The sequence below is a fragment of the Grus americana genome, chromosome 9 (assembly GCF_028858705.1).
Source record: "Grus americana isolate bGruAme1 chromosome 9, bGruAme1.mat, whole genome shotgun sequence".
Taxonomy (NCBI): Eukaryota; Metazoa; Chordata; class Aves; order Gruiformes; family Gruidae; genus Grus; species Grus americana.
The window spans coordinates 2883788-2909686 of record NC_072860.1 but is presented as its reverse complement, the minus strand read 5'-3'; the positions used below and the strand labels follow the sequence as shown (position 1 = coordinate 2909686).

At 38.7% G+C, this 25899-nt stretch overlaps 2 protein-coding genes across 13 annotated transcripts in view; one reads left to right on the top strand and one right to left on the bottom strand.

The window, feature by feature from the left end:
* Window positions 1–25899, bottom strand: part of GIGYF2 (GRB10 interacting GYF protein 2) — a 77710-nt gene that overhangs the window by 31299 nt on the left and 20512 nt on the right. For 11 of the 12 annotated variants that reach the window (XM_054835768.1, XM_054835769.1, XM_054835775.1 and 8 more), the window contains exons 5-7: window positions 24166–24277; window positions 17038–17149; window positions 16429–16469 (exon numbers count right to left, since the gene is read on the bottom strand). In XM_054835768.1, coding sequence (XP_054691743.1) covers window positions 16429–16469; window positions 17038–17149; window positions 24166–24277 — 265 coding nt within the window. The remainder of the gene's footprint in view (window positions 1–16428; window positions 16470–17037; window positions 17150–24165; window positions 24278–25899) is intronic. The other variant, XM_054835778.1, reaches the window with a different exon arrangement.
* On the top strand, window positions 2412–11435 carry KCNJ13 (potassium inwardly rectifying channel subfamily J member 13). The gene is made up of 3 exons (XM_054835789.1): window positions 2412–2525; window positions 8652–9132; window positions 10008–11435. The coding sequence occupies exons 2-3, from the start codon at window positions 8655–8657 to the stop codon at window positions 10628–10630; spliced, it is 1101 nt and encodes a 366-aa protein (XP_054691764.1). The 5' UTR covers window positions 2412–2525; window positions 8652–8654; the 3' UTR covers window positions 10631–11435.

The following is a 25899-nucleotide window of genomic DNA, read 5'->3' as shown; positions in this document are numbered from 1 at the left end:
TTTTGCCTTGGACTAATTGACTGGACTTCCCGAAGAGAAGGAGCAGTAAAAGGGCACCTCTGTTCAAGACTGTCACAAAGCCAGCAATGGTGTTTACAGAAAACTTCAGATAGAGCTTAGCGGTATCCAGCCAAAAAAGCCTACAGCTGTGCAACACTGAGCTGAAGGAAGACTAACCGCGAAGAACAAGACCGGGGTTTTGGGACGAAGGCCCATGGCAACACGTTTATGAAGAGGACTTACTAACAGAATGGCAAGTAACTTCTGTTCTCCATGCTGTCACTCCATGTTTCCTATGACATGCTTGCTGTTTGGAGAGAACACACAGGGAAGCAATGATTGACAGCAATGCTGTTTCCTCTAAAGAAGGGAAAAACTAGGAGAGTTTATTAAGTGCTTTGACTTGCGCTCTCTGCTGCATGCTACACGCTTCCTCAAGAACAGAAGAAAAATCTTTGCAGCTAGCGTGTTTAAAGGAATTCAAATACCTTTGCCTAGATGTGTAATTTTGTAGCTCATTTTACAGAAGAAAAAGACAAACAGCCTTAAGATGGTGTTTCTAAAGAAGCACTACTTCTCAGGACAGTACTTGACACGCTAGGGACACTATAGGAATACATACATAGTGAACTGACTCACTTGTAACCAAAGTCAGCGACAGTGATCGGAAATTCTGATGTCCGTTTCTAGCTTCACATTTTCTCTGCCTCCATAAAATCTCAATCTCAACAGGAGGGCTCAGACATTCTACACAAATATCACTCCATATTTTTTTTCATTAAATTAACATTTATCCACTGTCACGAGTATGGATGAACCAGTAAATTGAAAGGAATTAACACGAGAGGTTAATTCCATAACACACATCTGGAAATCATGTACTGTAGCTATCTACTGTATGATCACACTGTTAGATTTTTCAATCCATTCAGCTGAATCAGATTAGAAAACCTGTGACCAGACACCATACTCTTTCTATAGTACAAAATATGGTTAGTAAGAAAATACTGCTTGCAAAAAAAAAAAAAAACCCCCAAAAAAAGAAATCCTTCTTGTGAATACAAGAGGCTGTCCGTAGTGGAAGTTCAACTTTCAACTTTGCTGGAGTATAGAGGGAAGGGTGATGGGCAAATCACATTGTCCTACAGGCTTGCCACAGTGGTGGGAGTTCCCTTGCACTACATTATTTGCCCTGGCTCTGAAGGTCACACACTGCCTATCACAATTTTCGGTGCTGTGCCTGAACATGTATTAAAGTGTTCCATACAAATGAAGCAAAGAATTAATGTTTTGCAATTTAGGGTTGGGGGGGAAGGTTAAAGAAAAAAAAAAAAAAAAAGAGGGAGGATTTTGTTTCCTAAGCAGGAAAGTCTACATTAATAATTTTCCCAGCAGGCCTTCAGTAGTTTTACTGCAAACAACCACAGCCTTTGTTTCTTAGATCCTCTTACATCTGACGTTCCATCAAAGCCCTCACATCAGCAGCTCACCAAGGGGAAAAAAAAAAAAAAGTGTAAAATACTACTGCATTACAAAGCTGTCCTCAGTTCAGTTCAGTAGTGCAGCATGCTGACCACTCTGTGCGGTTGTTCAGCTAAAACACTGTCCCTCAATAACTCTTCTCATTTGATAAGCGAGAAAGAAAAAACCAGCTTAAGTGAAGTAATTTCATTTGCTGCATGGAATCAACAATCCAACTAATCATTGTTTCATTCCTAGGCTTTAGCAAAATCCTGTGATTAATTCCAGGTTTTCACAAAGGAGCAATGTAGACATGGCAGAGAAGTGGCCAGATCTACGTCTTCTGACCACCATTAAACTACAGTTCAGCAACACCCTCCAGAGACTGTCCCATTAGCTTCAGCCCACCTTTTTGTTAACACCAACACTCAGGAGCTCAGGACCTAGTGAGAAGAGGAAGAAGTGGCACTAGACAAGCAGCAGTGAGACAGAAGAGTTTCTCTTTTCACCTAAACAAACAGTAGCTGACACCAGTTAGGGAGAAAGTATCAGAGCACTGTGCGTGTTTTTCAGCAGCAATACGGGAACTTTTTCCTTTCAGCTTTTCCAGGAGAATTTTGGCCTTTTCAACTTTCATGTAAAACTTTAAGATTATACAAATCTAAAAAATGATCTTGATTAAGGAGGTGAGGGGGAAAGCACCCCTTCTCCAAGTAAGTGTTTGAGGATTTCTCCTTGGCTGCTAAGGGTTTGTGTTGGGTAAAGAAACCCTCCTAACAAATCAGCATTCTTTTCCACATGATCAGAGCTAACCAGCCCCCCTGCAGGCAAAATGACCAATCAAATCAGCTTCAGATAAAAACCAACCCCCCTCAGCAGTATAAACACAGGAATGAGACATACAAACCCATTTTTAAATTTTTTTTCTTTTTTAAAAAAAAAGACCTCTACCAACCACTTGTGGGAAGTTTCTTGCCAGTGTTGGGACCAATACACAAGACCAGCCCAGTCCCTCTCGTGGAGCCCAGGTATTCCCCTTCTGCACACAAACCCTTTGAAGACTGGTAAGTACACAAACCAATCATCTTCTTTTTCTTATTGTACAATTAGAAATTGTTCTGTCTTTCTGTAATCAAAGAAATCTAAGTTGTTTTCAAGGCACAAAGTTTTATTTCTAAAGCTTACTAAATTAAGTATCACCTTAAACAAAATGGTTTCTGATTTTCCCTCCTCAAAAAGAAGAAAATGCTGTCTCAGAGGACTATAGTCCTAACAAAGCAAAATCAAAGTCATCATGTACTATTTTTTCAGAACGTTTGCAAGATAAACAGTGCTGGAAAGACTCTGCAACGCTCTAGAAACAGAGCATTTGCAAGCCTACAGCTAAGGTAGTCAGGTGTTACGTGGCCAGGTGTTATAAAAAGTCACCCTCGCCTTCTTGCTGCGTTCATCGTAGCTCCGCATTTAACTTCAGATCCATCACAAAATAAAAGAAATGAGCTTCACCTCTTCAAGCCCGCTTTTACCATCTCTAATTATATCTCATGCCTTCAATCATTTTTCAATCAATGCATTCTCTGCTTACGTGAGCTAGCACCACTGCCCAGGAAACCACAAACAGGCATCAAGTATGAACTCCAACAGCCTAGAAAACTCAGTCGTGTTCTAGACAAGCCATTGGGAAGTCACATAGGGCAGGAATGCTCTTCAAAACCAACAGGTTTCACAAAAAAAATGGATGGCAGCAGACTTCTATTACTACAGCCTTACAGCCAGTTAAAGTCTCCCTCTTAAATTCACTCCTCCAGTAACAATACTTAATCTTGCATTTAAGTTTCTCTCTCAGGATTTAATATATACTAGCATATTTTAAAGCCTTAAACAACATGTAAGCAAAGTCTTGGTAAAGCTTTTCTGCTTATCTAAAGGTGACCAGACTAGTTGATCCACTTCATAATCAAGAATTTGGGTTCATATGGATCCTCACAGTATTTTTAGCATGCTGTACTATGTGAAAATACATTATATGGAAAATGGATCAATACAGATGTCCCCAAAAATCAAGTATACATCCAGCCTTGCTTTCTGTACTATAAAAAAAATCCCATACTCTCCCATTTTACCTAAATTTGGAGGAGACTGGGTTTTGTCTTTTTTTAAGTGCATTCTGTAGTAAACTGTCACAGAAGGTCAGAAGTACGAGCTCTCACATCCTAAACTTTGTGGCACCTGCTTTGAAAAGTATGACTTGGGCTCAACAAATTGAAGTTCCCATTTTTACAAGACTTACTTATGTATGTAACAAGCCCTGAGAACTGTTATCTTAATTCTGCAGACTGCTTGGGAAAAACAGTTTTGTCAGAAACTACTCCCCATTCAGCTCAATTAGGCATTAGCTACAAAACCTAAACGATAAACATAGTAGGATAATTAAAATTTCAAACAATATCTGCAGCATAAGCTTTCAACCAAAGCAATTATTCTAACTGAATTAGTTCCTACATTTCTAAGATTACCCCTTAATGTAAGTTATATGATCCAGTCATGTCATCAATACTGAAAAAACCCTTCATTTCCTAATATGAATCCCAGAACATCGACGATCACCATTCAATCTAAAAATAGCAATACTGAAAAGTTAATAGCATGAAAATGCCTTTAAAAAAAATTATAAACTCAGTTTGTTCTTGTTGCAAAGTGCAGAGGCATCTGAATGATCATGGTACAAAGATGACGTTTAAATTTGAAACTAGTACAAGACTATGTAGACCCAGGTCAAGTAAAGAGGGAATGTACACATTCCCAGAGGGGCACGCCAGCACCTCCCAGCTTCTAATATATCTTCAAGTTATGCTACACTTGTAAGCAATTTTTGCAGTTACTCCCAGCAAACAGCATACTACTAGACTACTTTGCTATCATCATGAAGCAGTGCACTATAAACTGCCTCAAATCCCTTCCAAGGTCAATTAGAACAGACTTTATTAAGAGTAGGAGCTGGGGCAGGTAGGGCAGCACTGCAGAAGTCTCCCCTGAACACAGCCCCATGTAAAGGCATTCAGGCACCTAAAATGTTGCAGGTGCATTAGTGCACCTGAAAACAGGCTGGAAGTGTCACTTGAAATGCACTCAATGCAACAACAAAATGAAGAGACTGCTGCAAATGAGTCCCCTTGCAATCCTACTAGAGTCTTAACAGCAGAGCTTCTGCTGGCAAGAGAAAGGCTAAGCAAGAGTAAAGCAACATGGTGGCACGAAGCAGCAACGTAACAAAGAGCTGTTACAACACAAGGAACAAGATCTCAAGAAAAAGAGCAAAGCATGGGAAATCAGTGTGCTGGATCATGAATTTCAGAAATGCAAGCGATATCTTAGAGCTGTAAGGCAAGGTTTTATTACACATAAATCATGGGCAAGCCAGGTCAGTTTAGAACCTGTCCAACTGCTAGGAAAGGGGAAACTTTGATTTAAAAAGGTAGTACTCACCCTACCTTGTCTTAGAAGAGTATATAGAAGAAGCCAGAATGAGAGACAGTGATGGTAAAGAGATTAAAAAAGCTAACAGACACTGGCGTTGGTGATAACCATTTATTTGTCGATAGACTGGAAACAGGAAGGATTAGACACACTGAATGCATGACAAGAGACTGGTCCACACGCCAAAAGAGGTTTTGAGAAGTAATTTCTGACAGTTCCTGTCTTTCCAGTCAAGGTCTATCAGCTGGGAGATGGAGGGAGAAGGAATACCCCAAAGCTACAACAGTTTCACAAGACAGGAACCAGGAAAAGCAAAACCAAGGAGCATAGCATAAAGGTTAACAGATTACATTAGACAAATTTGGCTTAGAAACACAGTATGTATTTAGCAGTGGAGACAAGAATTCTCCAACAAACAATGCAGACAAGTCAAAGTTGAATGTCTTCCCTAGAAAAGGTACAAAGTTTGAAACTGGGATTAATGTGGGGACATCAAGGACCATGCCAGGCAGGGGATTGGATCAGATGGTCCAAATTGTACTTTACAATTTCATTAATTTATCAGTAACAAGGAAAGAAGGTATTTATATTTTTTATTACAGTGGGCAAGGAAGGGATTAGAGAGAAGACAATAATTCCTTTTTAAATTCAAAGTCACATCTACTCTTAAGTTGACTCTGTTTTTGAGAATACAGAGGACTGATCCTCCAGCCTAAGTAAACTATTTCTCTCAGGAGGGTTCTTCTTTCCCATCTTATTCTAAACCAACTGCATTGCTCTCAAAGCTTATTTGTAGTTTCTTAACCATTTTTCCCACCCCAGGAAGTTGAGATTTATGGCTCTTAAAGCCTTCAATAGCTTTTGAGAAAAAAAAAGTTTAGGAATTCAGGCTTAAACACTTCCAATGCTATCACTGCCACCAAATTAGCTAATATTTTAAATAGTCCTAGAGAAGAAAAATCAGAGGCCTGCATCAAATGAAACCAGAGCAGTAACCTGGTTAACCTCAGCAGGTAAATTCCCCTGCTGGGAGTCTGAAGGAGCAGACACACAGGACTGTTTTGAAAAGTGCTGCTGGGGGCTAATGGAGATTCTCCTTCTCAAGTACCTTTGAAACCTGTCAGTAATGGATCCTCCCCCATAGAAAAGATCCCGAACAACCTGACAGTGAACACTGACTAAATTTTTTCAGAGCTTCAACTCAACATTAAGTGATTAATCACCACCCTAGAAAGCCCCTTAATCAACAAAATTGAGACCCTGCAATGCTGATAACATTTTGCTCTAAGTCTGTAGCGCTCAAGCACACTACCTTAGCATTGATGTGTGGAAGATTTGAAGTGTAGCCAAGAAAAAATGTACCATGTTAAGTATGTTTTTCCTTTTCCTTTTAACGTATGTAACACCGTAGAAAAGGCTTGTCACCAATCAGTATCAGATTCACTCTCACAGTGCATGTTTGTTTTGCAAACCCAAATGACTTGGAGGTTATGAAGGAGATGCTGCCCTCAAAGTACCACGAGAATTTACACAGACAGACTAGTTTTAAGTTTTGTGTTTTGTTGTTGTTTTTCTTCAAGAATGCATGATGTTTACACCCAGAGGCATTTTGTTCTGTAAAAGTGTTCTCCTCTACTCAAATAAGGGAGTGCTTCTTGTGAGTACTGCTTATCCTAAGATGATAAAACCAAGGGACTGTCCACAGCTCATTTTCTCCCCATCATCCTTCCCATTCAGAGACATCCATTTTCCAGCTCCTTCAAGGCATCCCAAAGGGCAGTCTTAAATCTTAGCACAAGGACTCTGCTTTATAGATAAATCACTAGTCATCTGGTTCCTGAAGCATTTAAAATTGTATTCAGGTTATTGTAAATTCCATAACACTGCAGCAAGACTGAAAACTGTCATTTAGAGAGCGATATAGTAGAGCGAAGATCAGAACTCAGAGAAAGGCAAGGGGCCATGCTATGGACTGAATGGACTACGACCAGAATCCTCCAAGAAAAGGAGCCTGGTACTATTGATCAGGAGAATCTCCGTAAGCCCACCGTATTCTTTGGCACAGAGAGTGGTTTCAAACTATTCCTTCTAGGAGATGTGAATTGGAAAATAAAAATGAGGGAAAACCCACCAAATTCCACTCAGGCCATCATCTATTCTACCTCGACTAGAGCATGGGTAGAAGAAATAGCTGGATAGTTTTGAGAACCTACAGAAGGAAAGAAAAATGAAAATTTAGCTAAATATTCACTGTGATGTCAATTCTCATACTTCAGTATGCATTAAGCACAAGTAAAATCAAAAGAGAATGTTCTTTACTAAAATTTGGTATCAAGATCAAGTAAGTAGTCATGAAAACTGCTGGTTTACAGGATCAAAGATCACAAGAAAGATTTTTACCTTTCATAAATTCATTCTGAAGTTCAGTATCCTTGTAGCTAATGTGTTTCAAGATAAAACTAAGACGGCACTCTTGGGGGGAAAAATCCAATTCCTCTAGCCTGTTTGTACACTTCTATTACACACTGAAACAGTCATAATCCAGAGAAAGGTCAAAATTGATAGGAAACCAACAAAATCGACTAAATATACCATGTATAACTATGATTTGCAGAATTTACATGTATTTTTAAATCCTCTGTTGTTCTACAAACAAGCTTCCTCAGAATCATCTTTAAGTAGGTGGTACACATTATGAAGTCTCTATTTTACATGAACCCATATTTAATTTTAATCTGTCCCAGGTGAACTTTAAACATTCAGTATTTACAAAATTTATGGATTTGAGTGGCCAGCGTCTTTTCAAACGCATCTCTGACAAGTTTGGCAAGCTTTGACATTTAGAAGTAAACAAAGGAACCCAACACATCAAATACCTACAAGTATCCATTTTGCTTCCCATATTTGCAATTCCACCTTCACCTCCTAAATCCCATACACTTGCTGTCCTATTTTCTTATTTGGTCACTAAGAATAAAAATACACTGCTTGGGCAGACTAGACTTTAAATTATGTCACAGTATATTTTCAGTATTGCTCTCCTGCCCTCTTTTTACCCGATCCTTATATAAACAGCCTCAGACTCCCAGAAGCAGCTCTGTCCTGATACACTGTAATTCTGCTTAACTGGACATGGTGGGTGCAGACAGCAGTCGTTTCCTAAGCTAGGAAAGTTTGAAAAGACTACTAGGTAAACTACAAGTTCCTCCTAAAGTGCATAAACATGTCAGAAATAATCTAATAATTATTTCCTTAGTACTATTGTGAATAGTATTCATAATTGTATCTGTAAACTATTATACTCTGCTAAAAAGAAGTTACAAAACCTGATATAATCAGAAAAAATTCAGTTTCTTTACAGATACAGTATGCCTAATCCCATCCCACTCACCCCTAAAGAATTAAAGCATGCGACTCAAATGTAAATTTAGGAAGGTAAAGTATGAAAATTATATTTAAACAACTAAGCAAGAAAAGGAGTTTGAGAAGTAGTCAGATTTTTAAACTTAATCTTTTTTAGCAAAGTATTACCACAAACAGTGGTAAATTCCTCTCCAGGCTCCTGACTTAATCTTCTCTGGATTGCAATGTATAAGCCCTCCTTTGTTGGCTGCAGTATTTCAACCCCTGCTGATGTGTCAAAAACTGTGAACGTTAGGCAAAATACAAATATGCTGCATTGTATCCCTTTTTTCCTTTTTTCTCTTTTCTAGAAGATGACAACAGATATGATAGAGAGCAACAACACCAAATCCAGTGCTCCCCTCCTGACCCAAAGATACTTGAGGATGGTGACCAAGGATGGACACAGCACATTCCAGATGGATGGTGCCCAAGGAAAAGGTCTGGCATACCTCCGAGATGCATGGGGAATATTAATGGACATGCGCTGGAGATGGATGATGCTTGTCTTTTCTGCTTCTTTTGTCATTCACTGGCTAGTCTTTGCAGTGCTTTGGTATTTGCTGGCTGAGATGAATGGGGACTTGGAGCTGGACCATGATGCTCCACCTGACAACCACACTATATGTGTTAAGTACATCACCAGTTTTACAGCTGCTTTCTCCTTCTCACTGGAGACGCAACTCACAATTGGTTACGGCACTATGTTCCCAAGCGGGGACTGTCCCAGTGCTATCGCACTGCTTGCAATACAGATGGTCCTGGGGCTCATGCTGGAAGCCTTCATCACAGGTAATCCTTCATATTTAATCTTTAAATAGAATAGGTGTAGCAATTAGATTTAAGAAATGGAGCTAGAAATAAATAGTGATCATATTGGTATCTGAAAGAACAATCAAGTCACTCACTACAAGGATGAGGAGACTTCAGCTATGTAGAAGTTAAACACCTTTCATTAGCAAAGACATAAAAAGGTGATATCAACATTTGGACTTGAGAGTTCCGCTATTCTTCGGACAATACTTGTGGTAGATCCCCATTTATCAGTCTCAACCACTTATTTCTTATACCATTACCTCTCCAAGTTTTTTCCATGGAATTACAATTTTTAAAGTAAATTTGTTTTTATTTTAAGGTTTACTTTTGTCTAGCTGAAGTATTTTTGTTGATCTTTTACTCAGTGTTTAAGTATTCCTCAGTACCAGATTTAATGAAAATTTTTTACAATGTCACAGCTATTTAGAGGTTAAGTTATTTAAAATAATTTGCAGGTTTAAAGTATGTCAAAAGACTTTAAAAATACACAGGTTAGTTTACTGTGTACTCAGAAAGAGTTTCTCCAGTGGTAGCACACCAAGGTCAGGTACTATTACCAATTACAGTAAACTGGGGCAAGCTAACGGCTCTCCTTCCTACAGCTACAGTTCACAATCCAATCATTAAGTGGACATAGAAGCAGCAGCTTTTTGGAAAGCTATACTTTTTAAACAAAATTGGGTTAGCGTGTCGCCAGTCCAGCAGTTTTCAAACACGCAGGCTGAGGCTAGAAAGACCACATCCACCCAAGCCTGCTTCTGTTCCTTTGGACTGTTTCACAGAGCTTGGAGGCTGCAGGGAACAAACCCAGCATGGTGCTCATATTCAGTTTGTTCTTTTCCGTGATGCAGGTGCTTTTGTGGCAAAGATCGCCCGACCAAAGAATCGGGCACTCTCCATCCGCTTCACCCGCTCTGCGGTAGTGACACACACAGAGGGGAAGCCGTACCTTATGTTCCAGGTGGCCAACACACGCCCCAGCCCACTGACTAGCGTCCAGATCTCTGCTATACTTTACCAAGAACAAGAGAACGGGCAGCTGCACCAAACTAGTGTTGACTTCCACCTAGACAGCATTGCTTCGGATGAGTGTCCTTTTTTCATCTTTCCACTAACCTACTACCACTCAATCACTCCATCCAGCCCCCTGGCTGCTCTCCTCCAAAGAGAGACTGCTCACCATTTTGAGCTGGTCATCTTTCTGTCAGCTGTGCAGGAGGGCACAGGAGAAACGTGTCAAAGGAGAACATCCTACCTCCCCTCAGAGATCATGTTGTACCATCGCTTTGCCTCCATGCTAGCCCGCAATGCCAAAGGTGAATATCAGATCAAGATGGAGAATTTTGACAAGACTATTCCTGAGCTCCCAGCTGCAGCTGACTCAAAGAGTCCAAAAAGGACTGACAAGGAGATCCGCATCAATGGACAGCACACCGACAGCTTCCAGCTCTCCGTAACTGGCCTCACAGAATAGAGAGAACAGACTTTGAACTTTGTGCTTTTTTACTTATTATTACATTAAACTTTCAGGTTCCATTTACAATCTTCCTTCCTTGCTGGCCCTGCCATCTTCTAGTGATCTGTCTCTTGTACTCCCATCCTTTTGATTACAACATGATACACAGAGTAAAAAGAACTGGTGTGCCCATGTAAGCTGAGGAGAGGCTGGATTAACCACCCAGAACAGAGTCAGGTACAAGAATCACAGTACTAATTCTTGGAAATTAAAAGAGCTACCTGCTGAATTCACCAGACTATGATTAAAGCCGCACTGACCCTGAAAGAAGAGACCTTCAAAACTCCCAAAGCTGACCAAAATCATAATTAACCAGCTTGTGACAAAATGGACAATACAAAAGAAAAACCTCAGTCAAAACCAATATGAGGTCACTCAGTAAATGTGTTAGTTCTGGGATAAACAACTCTGTTCATCCAAGAACCTAATTTTTCTGTTCTCTTAACTCTTTGGGGATACAGAGTTCTACCAGTTTTCAGATGGCTGAATTCACTCTTAGTACTGCCAATCTCTCATGGCAGTGAAAAACACTCCTGCTGTGCTTATTAAGCAAAATTGTAAATACTAACTGTAGTTCTTCATTCTGCCAAATAAGAGAACATCTCATTTCAAGACACTATCAGAAAAATCTTGATGTACATGACAAATGATGCAGTGGAAATTTTTCATATTTGGAAAGACCAAATTATTTAGCAGTGGAAAACAGATTATTCTAAATGAAATAATGTACTTTTTTTTTTAAAGGACCATACATTCCACATGTTCTCACCTTTGCGCTGCTTGTCTCAAGTAGATCTGACCCAGAGGGATGCGCTATATACACAAGTAGAACTGCATCCATTTATATTTTATTCTTTTTAACATCAATATTTGCCTGTACACACAGCACAAAAATATTTAGAGACACTTGAATCAATTTTAAAATAAAAAATTAAAACAAGCTATACATGAGACTTCTGTATTTGAGTGCCTCATAAACCTATTGCAATTAAGACACTGTTCTGAATCTCCTAAATAATTTAAGAAGCTAAAGGATAAACAGAATGATGGATAATTATTTCCAAGCTCTCAACAAAAGCAGTGCCTATTATGTGTTCATACTTGAACAGTCAAGTATCAAAATAAAGTAAAAGTTATCTTTCAAAGGTAACTTTCTTTTTCCCAGAAACAAAGATGTCATAAATAGCAACTTTCATTGACAACAGCATAGTACACTACCAAAAAATGCTTCCTTTTAACTTCACTGAAGTGTTCAGCAGCAGGAAAAATAGTCTCAAGCTATCTGATGAGATACTGTTTAAATGAATTCTTCTCAAGCCCCAACTCTGTTAACTGAGGTGTGTTCACAACCCAAGAGTGGTTAGCAAAAAGCTACTTTGTGTTAGGGTCTGGGGAAATGGGAATAGCCCCATAGAAGCGGTTCACACAGGCATGAGGAATGAGACACACGGCCTACGTTTTCATTGCAATTCAGCTCTCGTTCCAAAATTGTTGAAGTACTGCCTCCCCACATTACAGACCTTGGATAGATTTGGTTTTATCACAGATACTCTCAAAATCTCTTTTTTAAAATTTAATGTAAAAGCATTCATGAATATTGTGGAGCTTGGAGAGCAGCACACTATCAAGTTACATTGCCTTCATCCCTACATTTCTTAGCTGCTGACCCATATGCAATCTAAAGATCCCTTTTCCACCTTTATATCAGTACCAATCATTTTTAAGTATTTCTTGCAAGTATTATTTCCATGTTCTCTCCCAACATAAGAAATTGAGAACAGTCCTACAAATTAAGAACTAGTGCAAGAGCAGAAGAACAGATTCCTGTGTCAAGTCTGAAATATCCACTTAGGAAAAAAGAGTGGTATGCTGTGTGAGGTATTGTTCTTCCCATATATATCACATACTCCAGTCTCAGACAAACCAATCGTTCTAAAATTCAGATGCATAGTCCCAACAGGACAGTACTATAATCTCACCATTTATAGCCAAAGCTATAAAAAGTTATTTCTAATTTCAAGTAACATCTAATCAAAGTGTGGGCCGCTTAATTTGGTTTCTAAATGACTTGAAACTTTTAAATTTGTCCTGTTTTGTAAATAATTTTCTATTTATAGATTTGGTTTAAAAGGGGGCACAAGAGCAAGTATAAAGAAAAAATATGGTTAGTACACACTAAATGCAACCTTCAAATATTATTTTAGAATGTAAAGCTGAAGACTACTACCAGAGCAAATTAGACACACACAACTGTGTAGTTACTTCAGAGCAGCTGCAGAACAAAGGGTAGACAAAACACCCATATTGCTTTTACAGTTCCAGAGAACTGGTGAACCATGGACATCTGATAAAGTATTGGGAATATGCCATGACCCAAATTTGCTGATGGGCCCTGATGCAACAAAATCACACTCTACACTTTGGAACATTGCAAGAGCAAGCTGGTGATGCACTTCTGGCTAGTGAGGTAGGGAAGAAAAACAAGCCAGGCAGAGTAAGGGAAAGTGCAATTCAAAGAAATTCAACATCCTTTTTATAGCCACTTGAACACCCTTTTTATATTCAAGTTTTCTTAACCTAACCAAAAAATACATGTTAAACAGAACTCAATCAGGTTCCACAACTGACTTACTAAATGTAGATTAAACAAGACATTACAATTATTTACTACCAGTGTATAATTGCTGGTAACTAGTCAAATCCCCTCAGCTACTAAGCTGGTATTAGTCAAGAGGCTGCACAGAAAATTAAGCAGCTTTTGTGCAGTTCTAAAAGACAGCCATGATCAAGAAAACAACTTGCTCATTTTCTTTGCTAATGGCCTCAGCTTTCCAGAAGTGATTTGGGTTCTCAGTGAAGTCTGTCAGAACTGTGACAATCTGCAACAAACTCGCAAATACTTTGTGCATCTTCAATTTGCATACTGAAACTGGGAACAGATATTGTTTATGTTGAGAATCAGTCAAACGTTAACTTGCAAACTGTTGCGAGCACTGAAAAAGCAATCATTAATTTTTAAGAACAGCATATTGATCATATTTGAGAAGTAATTCTTTGTTGAAAGGCTATTACTTTTTTTAATCTCATGATACTTAATTGAGGGGTTCTTACATTGTCATCCATTATGAATGTCCAGAAGAGTTTAATATTTGATCTCTTATTAATTCTGTAATGTCATCACCCAGAACAAAGAATATGAAAAAGCTGGCAACTGAGTAAATTACGTAATTTGAGGCTAATCCAAGGCCCTATGAAAGAGCAATGAAAAACTGAAGCACAATAAACTTAGAGGTTAAAAATCCTAAAATAAAGAGTTTAACCAGGGTAACATAAGCCAATAGACGCATCTGCTAAAGCACGTTACCCTGAATTATAAACTGCATGTCAATTCACTCCCTGATCTTTCTGCTTCCACTGCTTTGTGTGGTATACAAGTGCTTGGTATTAACCTGAGACTTCTTTTGGCACATCTGGATCCTTATCTCACACTCAAAATATTTTGTCATTGGAAAGTCTTTACTTAACAGTAACTATTTGTTCGTTAATCAAGGCTTGAGTCAAAACAGACCAACACCTTCTGTTAACGTTTTTGTGCTCCCCACCTTATTTCTCTTTGAAGGTAAAGAGGAGAGAAATGGTTCTCTTGCTTATTGGGACATTAATCTCTAACACAGAGATATGCAAACCTAAATTACTATTGTTAAAACAATTTTTTTTTAAATATTAAAACTTCAGACAGATTGCAGGTCTCTTGCCTCTATCATGCTGTGCTACAGAGGTTTTAGCCAAATAAGATCAAACTAGAAGAGAAATAGAACAAGAGACTTAAGAGGAGCGATCAGGTACCACAGAAAGCTTCATGATTTGAGAGTAAGCACACCATCCCTCACAATAAACCAGGACTTCCAAAAAAAACACACGGGGACACCATCTTCTCTAGAAAATGCTTCACAGAAGATGCATTCCAAAGTCCTGATCACTAGTAGCTGCTACCAACAGGACATGCTCCATACTAGCTGAAGCATTAACCTCCACGTTCAGGCAGAAGTCAGCTCCAGTAAGGACATCTTGCATACTGTAAGTTCTTCTCAATTTCAACTGAGAGATACATCTCATCCTAAACTGACATGCAGTATTTTTATCAAAGCCTTCATCAGAAATGTGGTACATTCTACAGTCTGGATCTGGAAGTGTTGTAATTTTATCACAGAATGGGAAGGGGCTAAATAAATAAAATGGAATTGACTGTGGCAGGTATTACTTTTATATCCATTTGTCTTTTGTAAAAAAAATGCAGTCCTGAAATCTCAGTAGCACTTATTTTTTCCTATTTTCACTTTTTTCCAAAAGGTCTCTGAATAAAGACACACTGAAAGTCTGAAGTTTCACTACTGGCATTTAAAGATGGACAATCTCTGACCAATCTCAGGTTATTTTTAGAAGTAACCTCTTTTTAAGGAAAACAAGCAACATCTTAGTTTTGTGTTAACTTTCAACTTAAAAACCAGAAAAATAAAAGCACTCTTTAAAATACATGAAAATCAATTCCTACATGGAGGGAGGATTGGGAGGGCTTTGAGAGCAAACATGGCAATTTAAGACTCCTAAGGCATGTGCCACCATGGTAATCTGGAAGATTATTACAATGGCAATTACACTACTTTCACTAAATAAATATTGACAGCTAAGCAGGGCTGTCAACTTTAAATCACAACTGAATCTCTTTGGTTTTGTTTGTTTTGAAATTCAACATGCAACTGTCTTTCCTGACCTCTGCTTTATCAATAGGTTCTTTCAAAGACCAAAAGATTCTCTGGGTCCTAGAAATACAAGACTCATTGTCAGCAAGCTTTTACTAGTATAAATCTCTCACTAAGCACCGCTGTGGTACACGCATGTAGAAATATACCACAGAGAAAGAGCAAAGTCATAGCAGAGATCAATGCATGATCCCACAAAGCAGAAAATCACTGCAGTTACCATATAACCAGTCGACAGAAGAGAACTTCCTTGAACGTTCTTACCACCCTCAGAATACAGATTTTACTGAAATGGGTATGTTCCACCTACAAGATGACAACCCACTCAAAGTTCAGCTGAACATTCAGACAGACATACTGGGTCACAATTCAGGATCCAGTATTCTGCCTGAACGTGGCCAGTGTGAAGCATTTAAACAGAACAGGAGAGGAATGGCAGAGAGGGGGGCCAGATAACCTGAACGAACAGAAGATTTATAAAATGACTTAAACTAATTTGACCAGACAGTAAATCCATCAGCATGGGAACCTCAGAATATTACTGCTGGGATCTACCTCACACTAGCAAGCACTCAAAAAAATTAACAGTGCACAAGGCCCCGAAGCACCAAAACAGCACATGCCAGGAACATTTAAAAGCTGCATTGAAAAGGCATATTGCCACAGCACACCTGGTGATCAGTACAGACTCCTTTCACAGAGGTACAGGAATTTAGCTCCAGCTGTAGACATCACATCTTAATTGAACCTACTTAACAGAACCTACTTACTGCAGATTTTTCTTATCTAAAACATTTAAACATCTAATAGTGAAAACAACACAAAGAAAGAAAAACACCACTCTGAGAACACATTTAGGAACCTAGCATGGTATCGTGGATCTTACATCAATATACTTGGAGCAGCAAGAAAGGTTTATGTACATATAGATCCCTTCCCCAAAACACACCCTGCTCCTCCCTCCCATTTTCTGCCCATACAGTAACAAAACCATACCTGGATCTTTTCGCCCTGGTTTTTCAAAGCGTCTGTCTCCCCTAGAAAGGCAGAATAGAAGTTTCAAATAAGGTTTTGGAACTACTCCACTCATTTTAGGTATGGCTGGGTTTCTGGTTTTGTTGGGGTTTTTTTGTTTTGTTTTTAAGTTGGTAGGGGGCTTTTTTAAAATCAGAGCTTGATGGACAGTATCTTTAAAGGTCCAAGTGACAACTGAAATTTTCAGGAACACTGATACGCACACAGCCTTTGGCATCTAGGTATGTTTTGAAATGTGACCCTAAGTACTGTCAACAGTGTTGAGACTAAAATTGAAGTGAATCCTTTAGCAATCCATCATTTCCACTGCAACTGTCATAATTTATATTCTCTTAAATTAGTTCCTTCTTCCCAGAAACTCAGCAGAAAAATTCTTTGAAAAAAATGCTCTTTTACTTGCTCCTGAGTTTTTAGAAACATTACTGTGTTGACTCCATCTTCGAAATTGAGACACTCCACTCACAGATACACCTAACCACCTTTCCTAAAGTGTTTTTATGAAGTCAAAAGGCACAAATGGAAGCTGAGCAGGTGCATGTAAAAAACTTTAAGGGCTAAGTGTTCTGTTACCTTTCCTCCCAACTCTGTGATCTGTGCATTTCCCTGCCCCCTCCTCGCCCAAATCCACCCTCCACTTCATCAAAACTTCTTTGGTAGAAACCGCTTTCTCCTCGGCCTCTGCCTGAAAAGACAAAAAACACAAGTGTTTGTACAAATAATAATAGAAATTGAAAGAATCAGGTAGGTTTCCCTTTCCTGGTGTCCCTGTGAACTAACTTGCAGTCTTAAGCCCCAGTGAAATCATCTGGGGCAAAGGGAAAAGGTAACAAAGACTGAAGAAAGTCTTATGTAAAAATTCTTATCCAGAAGCACAAGATCAGACAGAACAGGCAAACAATTCTGAAATAAATACTATGCAGAAAGCCACACAAAACAGATACTTACCCAACAGAAGTTACCAAACAAGGATGCACAACATCCACACAGTACATGTGTACTTTACACTCACAAATATCAGATTGCTTTTAACAGTGGAATCCAGTATAATGATACTGCACTGCAGATGTACTCATAATTACTGCTGCCAAGGTTAATAAAGGAGACAGAAGATCGACCACTATGAAGTTTTAGTGATTCCCAGCAGAAATCTCCTCCAGTGGCAGTGGGGAGAAAAGAAGGATCATAGGATGGGTATCAGCAGGACAGCAGGAAGAACCCCAATAGCTACAGAACAAAAACTTTCCTCCTCACTTTTTCAAGAAATGATTCTCTGTAGGTGGCTACCAAGTATCAAGTCTCAAGCCAAAAAAGTTACAGATGCATCCTCAAGTAAGCATCTTGAAGCACATCTTCAGTGTTTGGGTAGGCGTGGGGTGTTTGGTTAAAAAAAAAAAAAAGAAGAAAACACAACAGAAAAACAACACCCACACACATCCCCAGACCTTCAAGATAGCTTCCAGCACTGGTTAGATTAATGGCTGGGGTGAAGTTTCCAGATCTACAAAAGATTAACACTGCTTCACAAAGCGCTACAGCACAAGAAATGGAAGGGTTTTTGTCAGCTAACTTACCATTTCAATGATCTCATGGAAAGACGAGGAACAAGTGAAACACATCAATCAACTGGTTGTCAGAATAAAGCTTTTCCTACATACACATGCAGTCTCTATAGTCAAGTCCAAGAACCTAAAAAGCACCTGATAAAGGAATTCTATGCTGTGAAACTATTACAAAACTCAATCCTTTCATATTTCTCTCTTCCTGGCTTCAAGAAAACAAATGCCTCAAAGGATGAGGTGCAAACCTGGCCAGGGATCCAGAGGAATAAGACACAATGACCAAATGAAACAGGAAATAAACACTTTGAGAATGGACTCTAGCCTCTGTAGTCTTCTGAAGAGACTAATGATAACAAGCCTCTACATCTAAAAATCTAAAGACCCCTGGATGCATCAAGGAATTGTACCATATTTCAGTGTCTTATGGAAAGAGGCTCTAAAAAAAAAAAAAAGGAAATAATCAAGGCAGTTGCAACAGTTTCTCTACTATCCCATACCAAATCTCTTGCCAAAAAAGAACTTTCTTTCCAGGCAGAAAAAAAAGAAAAGTGATCCCCAGATAATCCAGTCAGACTCCTCAAATACACACTGACTTCCTATCCGGCAGTACAGGTTACAGGGTGCATAAGGAAGCCACAAAGTTAGTGTCCGTACAGTTTCTCTTTATGCTTCAGAAATGGGATTAAACATCCTCTTTGGACAAAACTATCCTGTTCCTAGCACCAGCAAAGCAGTTCAGTGGCAGATCTCCTTGTCACAGAGATGCAGACTTCCTTACCACAGAGTTTTGGGGATGCTTAAGTTCAGATGGAGACCAGACAAACTCATAAAAGATAAATAACACTGAGATTTACTAAACACAGAGACCACATCTGGTTCAGGAAATACACTGAGCTGCAAATGTCTGGAAGCTGAGCATGTATGTGACGTTTCTTCACCTTTGTATTTTTACACAGCCATCTTCCTCTTGCCAAGGTGTCCTCTTTTGGCTGTTGCTAGAGACAGAGTATCGAGTTAAACAAGCCCTTGCCTGATTCAGCATAGCTGTTCTTAGACAAAGTCAGGTGGAGGCAGCACTCAAAGCAAGAGAGGAGAGATTAGTAGTATCAGACCTACGACTGTCCTAGAAACATGAATACCTTCACTATGGCAAGTCTGCAAGGTTGACCATAGCTGTGAATGCAAAAAAAATTGCAAAGGCAAGAAACAGTAAAGATGTAATACAACATCAAAAGTAGCACAATGTTTATCCAGTTAAGGTATTATGGGTCCCCTAAGGTCCTGGAAAAGGACTCCAAGCTGTTATTCTTCGTAACTAAAGCCCAGGAAGGTTTAAGCATCTCATGCAATGGCAATCTTTGCCTAGTTTCTTCACTACACAAAAGCTCTCTTCCTTCCTTTCACAGGAGATAATAAAGTAAAAACAGTTCACAAGAGAAAGCCACAGGCAGGTAGAGTCAAAACAGAATGAAGGCACTGACTCATTTCGTGCCTGAGGTAGCGGAGGTGGAAAGTTGCATACACTTTTCCAACAGAAACAACTGGTTGCCCTTTTCTGTTTTTTACACTGAGTGACAGCAGCATTTATAGTGGTCCCCTTGCAGTGTAAGCAAGCATGAATGCACACTGATTGCTGACAGCAGACACAACTAGCAGACCCAGAAGGCTGGTCATATGGGAGATTTCATCAGCAAATAAAGCTAATGTCCTGTATAAGGGGGAGAACAGAGTCAGTTGTTTTAACAGCAGCATGGCTTATGGCAGCTTTAGAAGTATGTGAAACAGCCGCCTGAGAAACCTCTCTCCACTTACCCCCCTCTGTGTCACGGTTCATCAATATTTCAGATGTGCTCAGCCACCGAAATGGTCCGAATTAAAAGATAACCTTGCAAAAGGTCCAAACAAATGATCCCATCAATTCAGGTCAAGGCTGCCTGTAGGACCACAGTAGTCAAATTCCAGCTGTACTGATACCACATACTACAGGACAGGACCTATTTAAGCCACCTTTGCCCTGGTTGTGTTGCCACCCTCCTCCACTGCATTCTACAAGGCACACCATCCAGTTGCAGCAACAAGATGTGCCCATTCAACAGTACCCAGCAGCACGTGCAGTACACATGCAACTCCAGTAGAAACCAAGTAGACCACTGCGTGAGAAGCACACTGCATTAGAACAGATCCTACCAAGCGACAAAAGATAAGTAGCTAGTTAAGGAAAACCATGGTGTACAAAGTCAGTTATTTAGCAAGTATTAGGTAGATGAGTCTGACCTGAAAAGTGCACACTAGGACACAGCTAATATTGATAACAGAACATATGAAAAATGCTTGCAGAGAGGATAAAACTGCACATAAAAAGCACTGTTCGCCATTCTGTTTCTGCACTTCTTGGCTTTTTTTGTGGCTAATATATCTAGAATGACATGCTTATTTTAAATAGAATGCTACTTCCAAAAAAGTGTCTGGCACACAAGGAGCAGACTTTCTAAGTGCAGATGTTGCACAAAGTAATGAATGCAAAGTCAACAGATGTCAATAAACCCTTCCATTTAAGAATTGAATGGAGCAGCATGTCATTTGTATTTTAGTAATTCCTTAAAAGCCTCAAAATGAGGACCTCAATCCACTAGATATTGTAATCATAACAGCCAAAAGTCTCTAACCTGAAAAACAAGTCTGAATTTAAGTAAAAAAACCAAGACACAAGCAAGAGAGCAAGAAGCAACACACACAGTCATTCTAGGTGTCATTACCAAAAAAAAACCCCCAACACAATACAACAAACAAATTCTTGAAATTACAGCATGACTGGAGTTTAGGATCTATGATCATAGCCACAATACTGTGTGGGAAGAGCAGAATGACCGTAGTTCAACTACTGCTGGTTAGGTATGGGAACTTTCCACTTTCCAACAGCAAAGACAGATCACAAAGGGGAAAGAGGGTGGGAAGGGAAAGAACTCTAATGGGAAGCAAAGTACCCTTCATAAGAGTCTTAACCAAAAAGGAGAACAGCTACAAAACAAGGTGTCTGTAAGCTTCCAGCCCATTCCAGGGACTATTTAAATCTCTCCTGTCTGAGGCTCTTATTCATGAATGTTGACATTCCAGTCCCGCCAGCACAAAGCACAGGGCTTAACTGCACACCACAGGGAGCTCCCAGGAAAACAAGTCAATTAGAAAAAAGGTCACGTGCAAGTACTTGGTTTCTTTAGAGAATATAACTTCAGAACTAAATCAAATGTTTTTGGACTTATGTCTCCACCCAAGACACATACAGTATTAGTGATGGCAGTTGCACACTGCAAATGGTTTAACAGTAACACCAAGTTGTATTTCAGCACACAGTCGTAAAAATTCTAAACAAAAATCAAAGCAACTTTCACATCAGCTAAATGTAATTGTTGTAAGACTTGGGGTGACTATTGAGAAAATATTTACTGTTATGTTGTAGTTTTACATAAGAGAAGTCACATTTAGAGTTCTAACAATAACCTTCCTTTACCAGCACTTCATCCATTCTTCCCTTTGCCAATCTGTCACTGAGAGAGTCCCTCTCACAATCCCAAATGCTGGAAAACAATTCTGTGATTTGTGCCTTAGTGAGGGATCTTAATTAACAAATCTAATTGTACATGCAAATTCTTCCCTGAAGTTACTGTTGTGCAAGTCATTTCAAGACAGTAATCTTGTTTTGGTAAAGCTGAAGCCAGCATTTGATCAGCAGCAGCTCTGTTGCATACAATGATGTAAAGTTCATGAAAAACACTAGATAACCTTTTGAACCCAGGCAGTTTTGCAATGCAATAAAGTGTCTTCCAACTGTTAAGTGAAGCAGTTCGTTTAGTGAAAAAACTACATTCCGAGTCCTTTTCACTGTAACTTGAAAAAACAGAACTGCATTTAAAGCTTGCTACTTGCAAGCAACACATTAGTTTTGTAAGTTAGGTGTCAACAGTCCTACACTGAGCTTTGCATAAATAACTATTAGAAACAGAGTCCTTAATTACAACATCACCACATGTATAATTACGAAAAAATGTACAATTTTGTCCTGGCAGAAGCCCTAATTTGTTTGCTGAGATACAGAAACTTTGGGAAGACTCATCATGCCTAAAGCCCAAGACTAATTGCTCATGGAAAGAAAAGGGGAAGAGTGGAAGCAGCAACCAGGATCAATGACAGAGGGAAATCTCAGTAATTTACAATTTCAAACTGTATCGAGAATGAAAAATGAATGGGGTAAAGTGGAGAAATGTGTCCTTTACAGCTTAGCAGAAGATAAGAACGACAGAGTAGCCTAACAAGCACAGCACATTTGTACAAATTAAGAGAAAAACATTAAATGAGGATGAAAACAAAAATAAGTGAAAAGATTAATTTTGCAACAAAGTTCTTGAGCTGGTATTTCTTAAGATATCTTAAAAATTAAGTATGAAAACCAGGAATACATGCAGTAGAAGCTTTCAAACCATCTTAACACTGCATAAACTTTAAGATCTGTGCACTAAAGTGTAATGCATCAAACTTTATTGCCAAACAAATTTCCATGCATACTGACTCAATAATAGAATTACTGGATTAGGAGCCATATTCTGCTACATTGAACCCTATGACCTCATTGAAACTAGTGGGGGCAATTAAAAAGCAATCCACTGCTCACTGCAGAAGGATGACATTCATTGTTAATGGTATAGCAACAAAAGAAAGGAAAACTTGATAAAAGAAAGAAAAATAAAGCGTTTGGCAAATTAGAAATGGACAAGGTATCTTGATACCGAAACCAGAGAGCACACCAGTGATCATATGATCTCAAATCACCACATTTTAAGCAGTATTAATTTCATTTGCAGAATTAAACCTTAAAAAGCTAATACACATATTCCTAGCAAAAGTGAAACATGGATGGTAGCAACGCAATACACACATTAAAAACACACAGCAAAAAAGTAACAGCTTTCAAGTGTACAACAGAAATATAACAAGGTATATGTAAGTAAGAGCATGACCCCACATCTATATATGTGCACAGACTTTTTTTTTAATTAAGCCCTGAGCTTTGGGCAAAGACAATGATAAATAAGGGGAAGTGACAGGAAAATCTGGGGATAGCCTTGTAAAAGTTTAAATGTATACGCCTTAGCTGGGAAGCAACCACAAGAGGACAGATGACAATCTACAAATATCTGAAAGATGTAAGGCAAGAAGAAACAAGGATTAAGGAATGAGAACAGCAATGAGAGAACAAATTAAGTTAGAACAGAATTCTGGTCAAGCATTTAATTACGTACAGAAGTGATTTCTGAAGATGTTATTGAAAGTATCACCAGTTAAGGACATTTAGAATTACCTTAGAAAGGACTCTAAGAGAAACCTCACCTAAGCATCTTCAAAGACAGAGGTTACATGATTAATTACTCCTGATATTTCCAAGTTATTAGCTTCTTAGTATTCTAAATGTAACCCATCATATTTATATATAAGCCCCCCAAAATAGTGTTCACAGCAGTATACACATTGAAGGGAACTGCTAAGATAAACTCTGGATTTAACAATTTGTTTTGAATCTAGTGATACAGCTTGAGGACATTTTCTCAGTTCATCTGCAAATGTTTGAAGTGATCCAGGATGAGACATCACCTGTAGTGATGCACTAAAATTGGCAAGATTCACATTTCTCCCAAATTTAATCATGTCTTTCCATTAACCTTCTCCTATTTATTCATAAAAATGACTTTTCAGAACATTGAACACCACTTATTACAATCGTAATGTTTTAATACATTTGTGGATTCTTTTCCCCTTTCCCTACAAATTTTATACCTTTAATAAAGTTATTTCTAACAATTCTGAACCAAACAATCTCTTATTCCACCTCAAAACTACCTTTTGCTTTTACTGTCAGATTGGTGGGCGTGGAAAAAGGCACCTAACATAGGTACCAGATGTGCACTAAGGTGTGCAGAACAATCACTAAACACAATATTCATTCTTTAACACCACCTTATTGGAAACGTTTCAAAACTTTAAGGGAAAAGAAACCAAGCTTGGCTATAGCCAAGCTCCATCTAACATCTTTCAGAAGCTTTAGCCTGGATCACCTGCATACATCGCAGCACATCCTATAACTGCTCACCTCGACCTCTAGAGGAACTTCGACCTCGAGGAGCCCCTACCACCGTTCCTCCTCCTCCACGTCCCGTCAACCGCAGGACAGCAGCACTGTTTACAGACATCGAGAAATTTCTCTGCCAAGAAGAAGAAAGAGCCAAGGTGAGATTCTATTATAAAAAACAGAACCGGAAACAAATTTCCTAAATTTAGCAAACCCTAAATTTAGCTTAATACTAGCTTTACTTTCTTTGTGTTCATTACAAATTCTCTACAACTGACACTAACAAGGAAAAGGATTCCTTGGAGACGTGAGGTGCTGAAGCAGTCTATAAAAGGATCTTGGTCAGTATTAGTGCTTCCAAGTTACTTACCTGAAATTTCCATGCTCTAAAGGTAGCAGGTGAGCACCTACTCCTTTATCAGATGATTACAGCACAGAAGTGATTAGAACATCAGCTTTAAACACAGCCATTTGGTTGCAAAAAAAATATTGGCACCTGTCTATACCTGACACCATTAGTTAATAGTAATTCTAAACTGACTTCTTAAGCAAAGCAGGAACATGTAAAGAGCAACAGAACTTGAATAAAATTATATTTACCAATATCCTTTGCAGAACTAAGTCTTTTTTCCTCTACAAGTATCATAGCAGTAACATGCTTTGGGGAAAACTAAGTGTATTTATAACTTCTGAAATTTAAGTGATATTTGTTTTAGTAAGACAAACACCAGTAAAATTCAACTTTAATAATCACTAAAGAAAAAGCTATTTCAATAAATAATGGATAATTATAACTAACTCTGGCCCCATTCTGTGAGCACGAATAGTTGGAAAACTGGGCCAAAGAATTCAGGAGCACATTCAGAAACATTAACACACACACTTTCTGAATGCAAGTTTTAAATAATTAGAATGCAAAGGACCCCAAACAGCTGTTATATCAGGCTTCTTGATAGGAACTTAAAGGAAGCAAATTGCTTATGTGAACTCATCTGAATTACTATGATTTCGAAGGTCTTCAGAGAACAATGAGACAAGCAATTATATACTATTTAAAATCTAAATGGCTAACATCAAAGCCAACAAACAGCTGAAGGAGTTTTAATCCATTTCAGAAACAAGCCTAACTGCTTAATATGTTCTTCCTACAAAGTAGATCTTCCTTCAAGAGAGAACTGGTAACTAAATAAACTTGGGGGGGGCGGAAATCCTGTCATGCATGGCAAAATAGCAAGGTCAGCCTCCAGTAAATCTGATTCTGTCCTCCTAGCTAGCTCTTAAAGTTTAACAATTGTTTCAATACCAAGTCAAAATGAACCACCCCCCATTTGCCTCTAAGCAAATCACCACCTTTGCTGCTGTTGATACTTCTGCTTTTTTTGTGAAGCGGTGAAATCTTTTGTACAGAAACAACTTTAAGCTGTTCATCAGATTCAATATCTTGCATAGGAGATTACTTAATTTTGGATGCCTTGCTTTTCCAATAAGAACAAAATAGTAATCTCACTTCCCTTCCAAATTTTTATTTGGCTTGTCTGCCTAAAATCTGAACAAATTCTCCCTCCCCTCTGTAGAGCTTGCTGTGGTTAAGATGCAATCCTTGTAATGTGCATAGTGATAATCATCCACATGGTAAGATCACAATAACTAACAAAAAAGCAAAAAATATCCTACTATTCATTAGCATATTACTTCAGTGTCCATCCCTGACAATGCACACCAAAGAGTAAAGCTACCCCAAAACAGGGGCTTACT